Below are 12,508 nucleotides of genomic sequence, written 5' to 3'. Positions count from 1 at the left end.
CTCTGAGATTAAACGAGAAATTATTGAAAAATAATAAAAATGCTAGGTTCGGGCCGGTGGCAAGCGATAGGTCCCACGCCCGGTGTAAAGTAGAAAATGGCGACGACACGCAGGGGTAAAAGAACAAAATAAGAAGAAATTGAATAAGAAGCGATAAAAAGCCGCGCACGGCTGCGCACGAAAAACTCAACCAAACGCAACACGCGTTACAAAAACAACACACTGACGAAACTTCGGGCGGCGGGGGCCACGAAGAACAACAAAACAGCACTCAATCCCGACACAGCGCGAAACAACGCTGCTCGCGGCACAAATTCAGCCGGGAACAACGTTCGCCTATGCATAGAAAACGAAAGTTTCGAGGAAGGAAAAGCTCCACTGGTGAACCCGAAGGCCAGGGGGAAAGTTCAACCGTGGTTCAAACAAAGTCCGCGAAGACTCACCGACGTCTTGGGTCCGATGGACGACGAAGGCTTACTTTCCGGCGTGGTGTACTCGTTGCTCGGCGGTCGACGCAACGCAGCCCCGCGCGCACACTCACTCCCCGAAAAGGGAAAAAACCGAAGCCCGTACGACTCACCGGAACAGACGACGGGAGGAACGACCAGCCAACCCGACCGGCCCTGAGGTCGGGGGAAATCATTTCCTACTCGGACCAAGCTACCCGAGCAAAACATAAAAATTAAAAACTCCCGACGACTGGCCTCGACAGAAACGCATGTGTTTGTCCTCCGTGTTTTATTCTTTCAATTTTATGTATTCAATGTTCAACTCGCTCGCCTTCACCAGACCAGTACAATTTCTCCCTTTCAGGAAGGGAGGCAATGAGCTGCCCGGCGGTCTTGTCCTAGCGGCAGAGACGCGGGCACCTCCAAAGATAATCCGATAAGTGAAAGCGGGAATCGACAGGGATGGATTCCAAAGAGTTCCATAGGGGGGTTTTAGTGAGAAAGAAAAACACGCGCTGAACAGAGACACAACCAAAATAAAGCAACAAAAAATACTGAAATTCGTGACAGAAGGTCGCTACTCTCAAAAGCCCATTGTCAAATGGAAACAGCTCGTTGCTTTTCTTTTTTTTCTACTCCGCGTTGTCACGAGGGTGCAGGTGCGCGGTGCGCTTTGACGCTTGGGGCCTCTGTTTTATCATCTTAATTAACTGGCAAGTCACAGGAAACGACATTTCAAATTGCCGGTGCTCGGATACAAACGTTCTAAATCCGTCAGTTTCGAGCCAGGCTCTGGTTTTGCGCAGTCCGCTCAGCATCATGGGGGGGGAGGGGGGGGGGGGGGGGGGGGGGGGGAGGGCCCCCTGGGCCCCCGTGGGCTTCCCGCCCCCCCCCTCCCCCCCCCCCCCCCCCCCACTGGATCCGCCAGTGCCTCTACGTCTGTTCTCACCGCCAAGGAGGGTCGGGTTTTAAACCTCTTGCAGCTCAATTAAACTACTATATGTGTCGCCTACCGTATTGTGCAATCTTCTTTAGTTCGCAGGCATTTGTAGACACCATCCAAAGTGAGCGTTGATCCGAAATGACCGAAACCGAAACCGATTCGAAAACTACAGTATTAATAAAACTGAAAGTTCAAATTAAAAAGCGATTTTGCAAGAATATAGTAGTATATAAAATAAATAAAAGTGTTGAGTTTTTTTCAGTAGTTGTTTTGGATTTTATGGTGTTAAGTAGTAAGGACGCAGCATGCACCTACACGCACCCATAATGCACCGTTTGGTCGGCTTCTATGGTCATCTTCATAACCAACCCCAATCCAATCCAGTCGATCTGGCGCGATTTGTGTATCCAATGTAGTGTATGTTTGTGGTTTGGATTGAGGTCGTCTGGTCGATTTGGTTGATTCAGTCGAGTCACAAGAACACTAGCGTTCGATCTGCGTGTCACTGCTTTCCCCGATGGAACCACGGACCACGGGAACCGTAAATCCGGCCACTGTTGTCGGATCCTGTGGGGGGCGGACGTCGCGGCATACTACCTCGGTTTCCGGCTCTTCCGACCAGGGCTCGGAAGGCACGAGCTCGAAATTTTCAAACGGGGAACCGTTGGACGAACAGGCAATCGATGAAAAGGTATTTAGTCTTGCAGCCTTTTGACATGAAGGCTACCTCCTTCTCAAAAAATTGACGGCAATACGGGTCCATATCGCTTGGGCGTCTGACGTTTTAGCGAATCGACGTTTTAGCAAATAACGGCGGCGCGCGTTAGCCCCCAAACGTCGGACTCGAAGTGTTTTGCTCCGATTCTTATGCGCTACGTTCCAAACCTAATGACGGAGGAAGGGCCTGTTGGTGCGGGTCAAGATTAAAGAAAGAATAAATATGTAGGACATAGGACAACACAACCATAAAAGATATGGCTGTGTTGTCCTAATTTCTTTTATCTTGTTCTAGAGCTGTGGTGGTGTGTTGGAAGAAGCGAACTTTCAGAGGTTTGGCCTTCTTTGGGAAGGCGATAAAAGGACTACCTTCTGTCCTTTTACCGTGCTAATGAACGTTGATAAATACAATGCCTGGTTCACGCGGTGTGCATCTTGCATTTCAAGCGACCTTGGCATCACGCTGATACGACAGCAATGACAGAGTCGCCAGAACAACTCTTTGTCCTATGCAACAAGAGAAGCAATGCAATGTGCACCTAATTCCTTCAGCCGCTACAAGTCGCGGCTTTCCCTGCGGTCCCGTCATTGCTGCCGCTCTTGTTGCTCTGGACGTAACCACCGCAACTTCCCTCGCTCTAGTTTGATGGCTATCGCACCAGCCGCTGACAACATGTAATTACGGAGGCCGCAAGGGACAACCGGAAATTGCGAAAGGACTGCTTTCATCCAGTCCAGTGTTTTCCCGTTAGGTGCCGTCTGTGTCGCTGGAGTCGCGAATATATGCCTGTGCATGGTGTTGGGAATGACGCCCCTGGAGGGCCATTAAGAGACGTGGTCGTACCTTCCCTAAGACACGGAATGCACTAACACAGAAATACCATGTCCACAGATCGAAGCACTGCACCGGCAGCAAGCCAAGCCACCCATCAAGGAGCCCAAGCGCGTCAAGCCGTCCGACTTTGGGAGGCTCTCCAAAAACGCCTGCAGTGAAGGCATGACGAAGCTACTGTTCTCCCTCGCTAAGATCCAAGTGGACGACATCCCCGAGCGTGTTCCGAACGAAACTGATCGCCTTGTCCACTCCATATCGGCGTCCCTGGACGCCCTTTTTCGGCTCCAGAAAAGCGCCGAGACTCTACGCGAGCTCACCGAGTCATCTTCCACGCGTCACGAAGACTTCATGCGTCGGCTGGATGAACTCGTATTTGCGCTTCCGTGCTACCTCGAAAACTAGCCGTCCGTGCGAGCAGGTCTAGTTGCTTTCGGTTTCCTTCGTGCCGTCTGCAAACGGTTGAGGACTTGCGCCTTCTGGCTGGTTCGCACATTTGTGTTTAATTGCGACACACTCCGTTATGACTAGGGATGCCGCAAACCTGCCAGGTTCGAGTTTCGTTGACTTTTCCAAACTTTTATCGCAAGGTTCGACAAAGGTTCCTCAAAAGTTAGACTTTTATACGCATATGTGCGAAAATCTGAAAACGAGCCGACGCCACTTGGCAAAGGAAAAGGGCCACATTTGTCGAAGTCAACAGACTAATTAAAGCTTTAAGGGAGCACTAACACCCCAAAGGTCGTTTCTTTTTTGTCTAAAACGATACAAGTTGTAATCATAGACACACAAAAAAAAAAAAAATCAAAGCGTAAAAAAAAAAAAAAAAATTTTCCCACATGCTCACTCTTTTTTACCTTTGCCACCCTCCTTTTTTTTTATTTGTGGCGTAATCGATTGTGAAATTTAGGACCTTTGTAAGCAACATTTTTATGATATTTATTTAAAAGAAAAAAAACATTTTTTGACACTTTCGAAATATTGAAAATTGGAGTCCGGAGTGATGTCGCCTCCTGGCCATCCTGGCTTTTTATCCTCGCTCAGAAAATATGGCGGCACCCGTAACAGTGAGGATGATCGGGCAACAGGACGAAGTTGTCTATGTATGCTAGGCTTGCCTCCAGCCTTGGACGTTTCGCTTCGTGTGATGTGACCTGCTGAGGAAAGTTTGTCGGAACAACACCACACCTCAACTGTGGTACCATTTGAACTCCCAACGGTCTAGAGACGCTTGGGCTGACCTAATAACCCTCGTTGACAAAGCGTCGAGAACAAATAAAGGATTTTGATCCTTTATTTGCTCTCGTGCCCCTCACGTCGTTCACAAAAGTCCACTGTGCGTCCTCTTCGACCTCGCACCGTTTTAAAGAATTTGGGATCGCTGAAAGGGCCCTAAAAGAACTTCAAATTCGAAAGTGAAGCGTCGTATGCTCACAGCAATAGGCGGCACGGCATGCACAGAGAAGTGCAGTTGATCATGGGTGAACATGACACTTGCTGTTCGGGTCAAGAGAAAAACTCGAGTTACAGGACGACTCAATTTTTGACGTCGCTGCACTGGCGCGGATCACGCTGGAACTTCAAATTGGGCTTTTGGAAATTGTTTTATTATTTCACAAATACTGAGTTCCCAAGTTTAGAATTTGGAGAGTAATGTCCAGGCATCTTTTTCGATTATAAGGGGTGACGTTGCAGTTTGTTGCTGGTTTGCAGGGAGGCCACCGCGCATATTTTTGGCGCTAACTGAGGGGTCACTTGGGAAGTGGCTCTGCGTACCATGTCAGAGACCGTTCGGCACTGCTTCCTCATCTTTCAGCGATCTAGCGCTCAATGGTTCAATTGAGGAATTGACAGGCTTTCTAGAATAAATTGAGACTATGCCCCAACGAGCTGATCTAAGCTCCGTGTGAATTCTGGCTCTTCAGTCATTGGGCATTCCAGTTTTAGTAGAGCCAAATCGACCCAAATTTGACGAGGTGCAGCTACACTGGTTTACATTGTATGCAAGAGATTTGGCCAGCGCAGCACCACCGCTAGACTGGGATCTTTAATGTGCATCACGTCGTAGTCGTACAGGACCGCATGCCTGCACGATTTTCGTCCAGATTGAAAAGGGCAGAGGTGGGGATTGAACCCAGGATCCCCGAGTTCCGTAGCGCGACCTTAGGCTACTCATGCTCCAAGCTGTGGTGCACTAATGTGCCTGGCCACGGACCCCTCTCCCTCTCAGTAAAGCCCCTGAATCGGAAAGGTAATGACATCTCCCTTCTCTGGGACGCACATTTTTCTTTTCTTCTTTATTTTTGCTTTCTCACAGTTGCCCACCATCATGATTGCAGCTTGCTCCAAGACACTGGGCAGCATTTCTACACTCGGTTAAATCGTAAGGCAGAGCGCAGTCGAAGGCTAGACGACGCGCAGACGTGTGCACACTGACCAAAAGCGCATTGTCATGGTGCACTTTGTGGCTTGCTTGGATGAGACGGGAAGAAAGATGCCGAGAATCGTAACAATGTACTTCTAGCGTTTCTTGATCGGGACCGTTGACTCATAGCCTCCGTCCTGCTTCGTAGGCATACCTAGTAGATGTTCCCTCCCTGAACTATCTCGTCCCCCTTTGCACGTGTCCTTATATTCATTTTTTTACTCACACACCCGCTCGCTGTACCCATTGTCTCAAGAGGGCAAACGTTGCTCTTCAAAGAATTTCATTCCTTTCCCGTATAGAGGGACTTTAGATTTTGGCTGTCTCTATGCACATTTTTACCTACACAGATTACAAACTTCGTGGATACGCAGATTACAAACGAGACACGGTAATACTCTCATGTTCCACAACTTTACTTGACAATGTTAACATGCCGATCCAGAGTCGCTCGAGCTAAAACATGGCATCCTTGTCCTCTTCCATTAAAAAGTGCAGCGTCACCGGTCCTTCGGAGGTCACCACAACCTCGTGGTGCTTAATCATCAGTATGGAGCCGAGACCGTAGGCCAGCGTTGGTATTCCTGCGATAAAACGAACCACAGGATGAATGCTCGCAATGCAGCAATGGCGCGACCGAAATTGCTGGGGACATGGATCGTGGGTGTGTAGTTCGATGACAAATTCCTTGTAAGTATGTATAGTGCCCAGAAAAAATCTCCAACTGATGTGCCTACGGTCCTCTACCACCCGTGCATCGAAAAGGGTCCCGAAGGGATAACGAATTGTGTCGCGGGAGCCAGTGTGTCATGCCATGGCCACCAATCCAACCATGGTCATGCTATCAAATGTTGCAATCCTGGCGCCCGGGCGTAGAAATGCTGGCGAAAAAGGTGACCGGGTGCGGGGGTTGCTGTTGTCGTGCCCGCTCTGGTTCTGTCGACCGTCTGGCTGCAGAGCAACCTACGGCTGAACCGATTTCTGCCACTTTACCACTGCCAGAATTGCAGCGGCATCGACAATTCTTGACGTCATCGGGCGGAAATCAGGGGACCACTCTTGAGTGCGTGGTAGACAAGGAGACGCACTCCGGGGGTCCAATTTTGGTTGAGGCGAGAGAGTTCTCGTCTGCTGATTGGACGTGACGCTACGGCTCGAACGCAATCAAGCGACAAGGAATTTTTTGACCACCTGCGAGTTCACGATGGGGCAAAAATTTGGTGAGAACGTCTCGCCAATGTGCAAGTAGTGGGAAAGGTCCCGCAGCCTCCAACGTGCTCGTCCTTGGCACTCGTTTGCCCGCCACTTGAAGTCACCTTGTGTACAACAAGAGAACGACTTGAGATTTGTAAACAAAACCTTGAGTTGTGAATGGCTTCCTACGTGAAATGGCAGACGGTAAAAATTTCAGTTTGCGCCCAATCTCACTTCGCCGCGGCGCTCGGTTTGTAGTAGACAATCTATTTTTAGAGCGCAGCTCTTAGGGGCCCGTTCCCGGCTTGAGCGGCGTCACCAAGGTCATCCCAAGGTCACGTGACCCTCAAGGTCATGTGACCCCTCCCAAGGTCATCTGAAGGTCACGTGGGGTCATCTTGGGATCACGTGACCCCTCCCAAGGTCATCTCAAGGTCACGTGACCCCCAAGGTCACGTGGGGGTCACGTGACCTTGAGGTGACCCCCATGTCACGCCTCCCCGAGGTCACGTGACCCCCCCCCCCCCCCCCCGGAGCATATTAAAGAATGAGGGGAGGAGGAGGAGAAGGAGGAGGGGTCTACCCTCCCCTCAGTACCCTTCACTCCTCCTCCTCAAGAGCTGCGCTCCGATTCGGCGTTGCAGGGAGTTGTAAACGGCTTTCACTTTTTTTTTTTCGATCTGTTAGCAGACGGCGTGTGGCATTTTCTCGTTTATTTTTGTCGGCAAATAATGCTTCATAGCAGACAAACCATCTACGAACACTATTTTCACTCATTATGAGGTAGGCAAATTAGATCTCACAGTGACAAAAAACCGGACACCGGGCACCATAGTGAGAGTCCATTATGTGTGAGACCTTGTGTGCGTGTGTTCCAAAGCAGCTTGAATACGACTGCTTAAAACTGCATGAGAACAGTCTACCTTGGAGGTTGGCAACACTAGTCCATGCTGTAGTTGAGAAATTTAGCCAGTGCACCTCAACTGCTAACCTGGGGTGCTTTTAACGCGTGTCATGCAGTTGGGATTACACGAGAACATATCGGTACAATACTACTCGTCCAGATCAAAGCAGGCAGGGGGAGGGATTGAGCCTTGACGTTTGCTCCACGTCCTCCAAGCTGCAGGGTGCCAACATAGCCTACCACTATATATCATACGGGACAGCATACAGAGGATGACATGCACACAAGCGTGTTTCTCTTGTGTGTTTTCTTGGAGAGCGGGAAGTTAGTCTGTTTATGTCAAGAAAGGCAGGACAGCTCGTCCCAAAAAGCCCTTCACTCTTTCCATTTTAGTGTAGCAAATACTGGAGAGGAGAAAGCCAGCAATCATGGCGAGCAGAGGGCACTCTGGGAGAGGCTTCCTCTGCTTTTCTTAGCCTGCAATATGGATTATAGTCAGCCCCACTAACACATCTATAATATCTCCACTGTAAATAAGAAATCTGGCTAGTGCAGTACCACCGCTAGCCTGGGGTCTCTAATGTGCGCCATGCAGTAGTGATACACAACCGCACCCTGGTACAATGCTCATCCAGAGTGAAATGGGCAGAGGTAGGGATTGAACCCAGGATCTCTGGGCCCTGCAGTGCAAGCTCTCGCTCCACGTGCTTTGAGCTGTGGCTCATTAACACGCTCGGCTACTAATCTCCACCTGGATGTGCGTGTCATCCTCTGCCGTTGTCCTATCTCGGGACCTTGTGCATATTGTCTAAGGAAGCAACCCTCCAATACAGGTCCACAGTTCCAAGTTCAACTATTCTGCTGCACTCGCGGTCGACTGACCTAGGTTGAGCAGCTTGATGAAGCCGAAGAACGCATTCTCCAGGGACAGGTCTCTGTGGGGCCTCCTGGAACAGTGGTACTTGATGAAAGGGTAGCAGCCGGTCCGGAGCACATGGTAGTTGACCTCGTCCACCGTCCAGTTGAAGTGGGACATCCCGAACTGGTCGTTGGAGACCGATGAGTAGCGGACAAAGTATGAGGTCCAGTGGGGTTTCTTCCGCTGGCGCAGGTGGCAGGTCAGCACGTGGGAGGCGGCGGGTTTCCGTCTGCCACCGCGATGGCCCAGCACGGACCTCAGAATCGTGACAGGCCCATACCTTGGCGTTTGCATGTGTGGGTGCAGGCTGTCCTGTCCCAAAGGAAGACAAAAAGTGACAAATGATGTAGTAGGAAGGACTAGTGCAGAGCGCAAGTTCGTCTGCTTCTTTTGCAAGGGTTGCGGTGCCATCAGAACGCGGAGCTGATTAAAGGACAGTGGGTGTGGCACGTGTTATCCCTTTTGGCTAACACTAAACTGGGCCAGCTCATATTGCCTCCGACTACCCTTTAGACACTAGTTGATAAACCTCCCTGTGTAGGGTGTCTACTAATCCGTGTCAACTTCCACCAAGTATGATTGTGGACAGCATTTTATAAATGTGCAACCAAGAGTGCATGCGTCAGGAGAAAATGTTGTCATGGTGCAAGCACCGGTTGAACCAAAGGTAGGGACGAGAAAAATGGGCGACCTTATGGAGGATTGTAAGCAATTATGTAATGTTATGTGGCCTTTCCAATGCTGCTGACCACAATATATGAGGTGCATATGGTATCTCTGCAAGCTGTACTAGCTATGTTCATGAGCATTTATAGCTGATCTCTTCTGCAACGTTGTCCTTCCTGAGTGAAGACAGGTGCATTCAACTGACCGATGTTGCAAGACTGCAAAAGTCACATAATCACCTTGGGCGCTAACCCAGTATATTTCTCAGTACTGTTCAAGAAAGTGAAATCTTTGACAATGTTATTCAGAAAAACAAACTGTTTTTAAGTCAGCTTGCTAGCAAACAAACTGCACAATTTATGCGTTGCACCCCTGCCTGCGTTCTGAGCACTTGTGATATTTCTATGCCATTCACAGCTTCACGTTTAGGTGTTCCACAGCAAGAGCTAGAAGCTCCAGCTCAATCAGCTTAATCAGCTACTCCTGCCATGCATTAGTTTGTGCAGCCAAGTTCTTTTCAATGTCAAACAAACTGTAGGAGTGGTATGATGAAGCAACAAACAAATTCTGTTGGCCACAAGGTAATCAAGTGTCTCAAAAGCATATGCACAGCACAGATAGGTCATTAACACTGACAAAACACACCGTCGACACACACTACGAAAACTCTCTGCAGTTGTTTATTTCCTCACAATATCGCCACATCACAAGCAGTCCCTTTCAAATGGAGAACACAGCCTGAGCGGAGTCCCACCAACGACCACACTCTTCCCAACAGTTTCCCCTGCCTGGAGCCTCGAGCAGCCAAACTTGGGCGACGTCCCACCAGTCTGCATGTAACCGTAGCACAGCGTCCTGGTTGTGTGGGCCCATAGCACGTCGCAGACCGCACTCTCTGCATCTGCTTTCAGTGTCAGGACTCCTCCCAGCTTCTCACTGACATCCTGCAGGAACGGAGAGTCCAGGAACCCAGCCCTGAAGCATCCATGCAAGGCCGTGGCCCCGTCTTCTGCGGACAAGAGAGCGTCTGCACATCGCCGTGCCAGCATTGTCTTGATGAGGTGCTCGCCTCCACCCGATGTGGATACGGCGACTGCACTGCCATCGGCAGAGTTCTCGGCCCAACAGCCGCAGCCGTAGACGCCAGCCTGTCCGACCCGTCCGCTGTGCTTCATCCAAATACCCCCACTGGACACCGCGGCAGCGACATTTCCGGACTTGTCCAAGCAGACGGCTCCCACCGTGTCCAGGAGGCATCCACTGTGTTCAGAACAGTCATCATCCTTGCCTTCGAGACCACAGGGGGCGTCCAACCCTTTGGCACGGAGGCTCGACGCCACACGGTTGACTAGGTCCTGATCACAACCTTTGCAGAAGTTTTCGGAGTGGCATTGTACTACAGTCCCTCTGTCCTGGTTCAACGATGAGGAACTTCCTCCGGAAGCTTTTGGCAGCAGACAGTTCTCTGATAGACGCATTCTCTTTTTGTGTTTCGTGTGGCAGCGCCTGGCCTGTTCGGTGACGAGCTGCGACCCTGTGCCGACCTGCAGATGAGTTTGCGCCCAACGAAACGCGCCCTCGCCTACGAGGAAGCACGGCGGGATCCTGCCCAAGGACAGGGGACCCCGGGCCTGCGCTTCGCAGAGCGCCTTGGCGACCAGCACCGGGTTTTCAACGCGCGGGAGGGCGCCTACCGCGCCGAACTTGAGGGACTTGCCATCCATCACCGAGGCGTCGCACTCGACGTTGCCGCACATGGTAAGATTGGAGCCATAGCCAGCATTGGTCGCCGGGTCGTTTTCGAGGACGACGACCGCGCTGGACACGGCTTCGAGCGCGGTACAGTCCGGGCGTTCGAGCATTGCGACCGCCTTCCTGCAGGCCAAATGGCAGAGTCGCTTGTAGACGGTCAGTTTTTCTGGCGAGTGGTAGCCGGCACCGACGTGGACTGCCACCACTGCGTTCATGGAGTTAGGTTTGGAAAGGCCCGTGGCAACTATTGCCGGATTACAACGCTGGTCGTCCCGAACAAATTTTCAGAGTGGTCGAGGAGGACAAATGTTTAAGGTGAAGCAACCTATGGCGCTGGGTCTACCTGGTCTACCAGTCTTAAAATAACGAAGTAATAAGCCTCACAGGCGAAGTAACCAAACCTACCGTGAGCCTGACGCTTCGCTCCACTCCCGGATCAAAACCAAATTAATCGGTTTGGATTGGCTTGGCTTGTGTTTCTAATAAATAGATGTTGGTATCGGTTTCGGTGTCCAGGCTTTCTTGTGGTATAATCTTTATCAACTTGATACTTTTCCCCAATAGACATGTGCACTTAAGCTTACAAAATTTCACATTTTCCCCGTGATGGAATACATGGTATTCCAAGGTAAACATAAAATAACCTTACTAGTACACGTCGTCATTATAATAATAATAATGCTTTAATTAAAGGCAAAGGTGCAAGCGAGCTGGACAAGAATGACGAAAATAATCCCTGGAGAAGGGGAACAAGGGGGATATTCGGTTTCTAAAACCCGGGTGACAGTAACAAGGCTATGGAGGCTCACTGTGTGGCTCACTGTGTCAGTGCCGCAGGAAAAAGGCACAACTCGTCGAAAGCAAGCTTCGCCGGTCTCGCGGCGCGTTCAAAGCTTCCTTGGCACGCCAAAGCACTGCGTCTCTGTGCTCTCGCAAGTAATACTCGCAAGCTTCGATACCGATCAAGAATCGGCGCCGCGGCCATGTTTTGAAGGTGTGTCGCGTAGATGTCTTTGCATCACATATCGGCCACGGAGTTCTGTATAGTCCAGCTGTTCCGGCGAGGAAAACAATCTGTACGGCTGCCCTTATTAACCATGACTATGTTCTAATTCTACTCTATATAGATATCACTTGGCACGCTGTGGAGCAAAGATGGTTTTTGAAGGCAAATGTACAAGACGGCGAAATTGAAAATCTTTGAAGCACGGCCCACATGGTCGACTGCAATCTCTTGGCCAATCACAATTCCTTAGGGGTTCAATCACATCACCACTTTTGAACAATAGAGCCAGGGAAGCCAGGGGCATTGGAACTGTTTGTTATGAAAGGGGGGGTAGGGGGGATGTAGTTTCAGTTTCGCTTTTTCGTTTCCGGCCGCCATTACTTTCCCAAACGCTTTCTTGGCAGGGACAACTCCGATTTCAGGCTAATGCTGCTACAGCTAACCGCACTCGTCGCGATCATGCGCGCATTATGACGGGCTGCTGCGCCTACGGGTGTAAAAGTCGACCGGAGAAGGGAATAAAGCATTTCAGCATTCCCTCTGGAAAAGCAAACGAAGGTCGGAGGAAGGTATGGCTCCATCGAATCGGCCGGAAGGACTTCAACCCCACGAAAGCCGCAAAGTTATGCGAGGTATGTGCTCCGTATCAATACGGACAGCGTCTGAAATATAATATGGTAAAGCTGTTGTGACTTTAATGC

General features: G+C 50.3%; 3 protein-coding genes across 3 annotated transcripts; 1 reads left to right on the top strand and 2 right to left on the bottom strand.

Moving 5' to 3' along the window:
* Positions 1 to 1,764: 1,764 nt before the first annotated feature.
* Positions 1,765 to 3,681, top strand: LOC115333001. The gene is made up of 2 exons (XM_029995510.3): positions 1,765 to 2,083; positions 3,002 to 3,681. Exons 1-2 carry the CDS (start codon positions 1,910 to 1,912, stop codon positions 3,344 to 3,346), a joined length of 519 nt encoding a protein of 172 aa, XP_029851370.2. The 5' UTR covers positions 1,765 to 1,909; the 3' UTR covers positions 3,347 to 3,681.
* A 2,072-nt stretch (positions 3,682 to 5,753) lies between these two features.
* LOC8025853 (uncharacterized protein C15orf61) lies at positions 5,754 to 11,268 on the bottom strand. Its single transcript, XM_029995515.3, has 3 exons — positions 11,207 to 11,268; positions 8,347 to 8,695; positions 5,754 to 5,950 (listed from the first exon to the last, which is right to left on the bottom strand). The coding sequence occupies exons 2-3, from the start codon at positions 8,675 to 8,677 to the stop codon at positions 5,823 to 5,825; spliced, it is 459 nt and encodes a 152-aa protein (XP_029851375.2). The 5' UTR covers positions 8,678 to 8,695; positions 11,207 to 11,268; the 3' UTR covers positions 5,754 to 5,822.
* LOC115333005 (threonine aspartase 1) lies at positions 9,717 to 11,253 on the bottom strand. Its single transcript, XM_029995514.4, has one exon. The coding sequence runs from the start codon at positions 11,014 to 11,016 to the stop codon at positions 9,754 to 9,756; it is 1,263 nt and encodes a 420-aa protein (XP_029851374.2). The 5' UTR covers positions 11,017 to 11,253; the 3' UTR covers positions 9,717 to 9,753.
* Positions 11,269 to 12,508: the final 1,240 nt, after the last annotated feature.

This window comes from Ixodes scapularis, unplaced genomic scaffold (genome assembly GCF_016920785.2).
Source record: "Ixodes scapularis isolate PalLabHiFi unplaced genomic scaffold, ASM1692078v2 PGA_scaffold4__175_contigs__length_147842914, whole genome shotgun sequence".
Lineage (NCBI taxonomy): Eukaryota > Metazoa > Arthropoda > Arachnida > Ixodida > Ixodidae > Ixodes > Ixodes scapularis.
This window is presented reverse-complemented; position numbering and strand designations above follow the sequence as displayed.

Bases quoted from the DNA above. Each gene is read 5' to 3' on its own strand.
- LOC8025853 (XM_029995515.3), bottom strand. From the start codon at position 8,677: ATGCAAACGCCAAGGTATGGGCCTGTCACGATTCTGAGGTCCGTGCTG. The intron at 5,951-8,346 runs GTCAGTCGACCG...GTTTTATCGCAG, and splicing joins CATCAAGCTGCTCAACCTAG to GAATACCAACGCTGGCCTAC.
- LOC115333001 (XM_029995510.3), top strand. From the start codon at position 1,910: ATGGAACCACGGACCACGGGAACCGTAAATCCGGCCACTGTTGTCGGA. The intron at 2,084-3,001 runs GTATTTAGTCTT...CCATGTCCACAG, and splicing joins AACAGGCAATCGATGAAAAG to ATCGAAGCACTGCACCGGCA.
- LOC115333005 (XM_029995514.4), bottom strand. From the start codon at position 11,016: ATGAACGCAGTGGTGGCAGTCCACGTCGGTGCCGGCTACCACTCGCCA.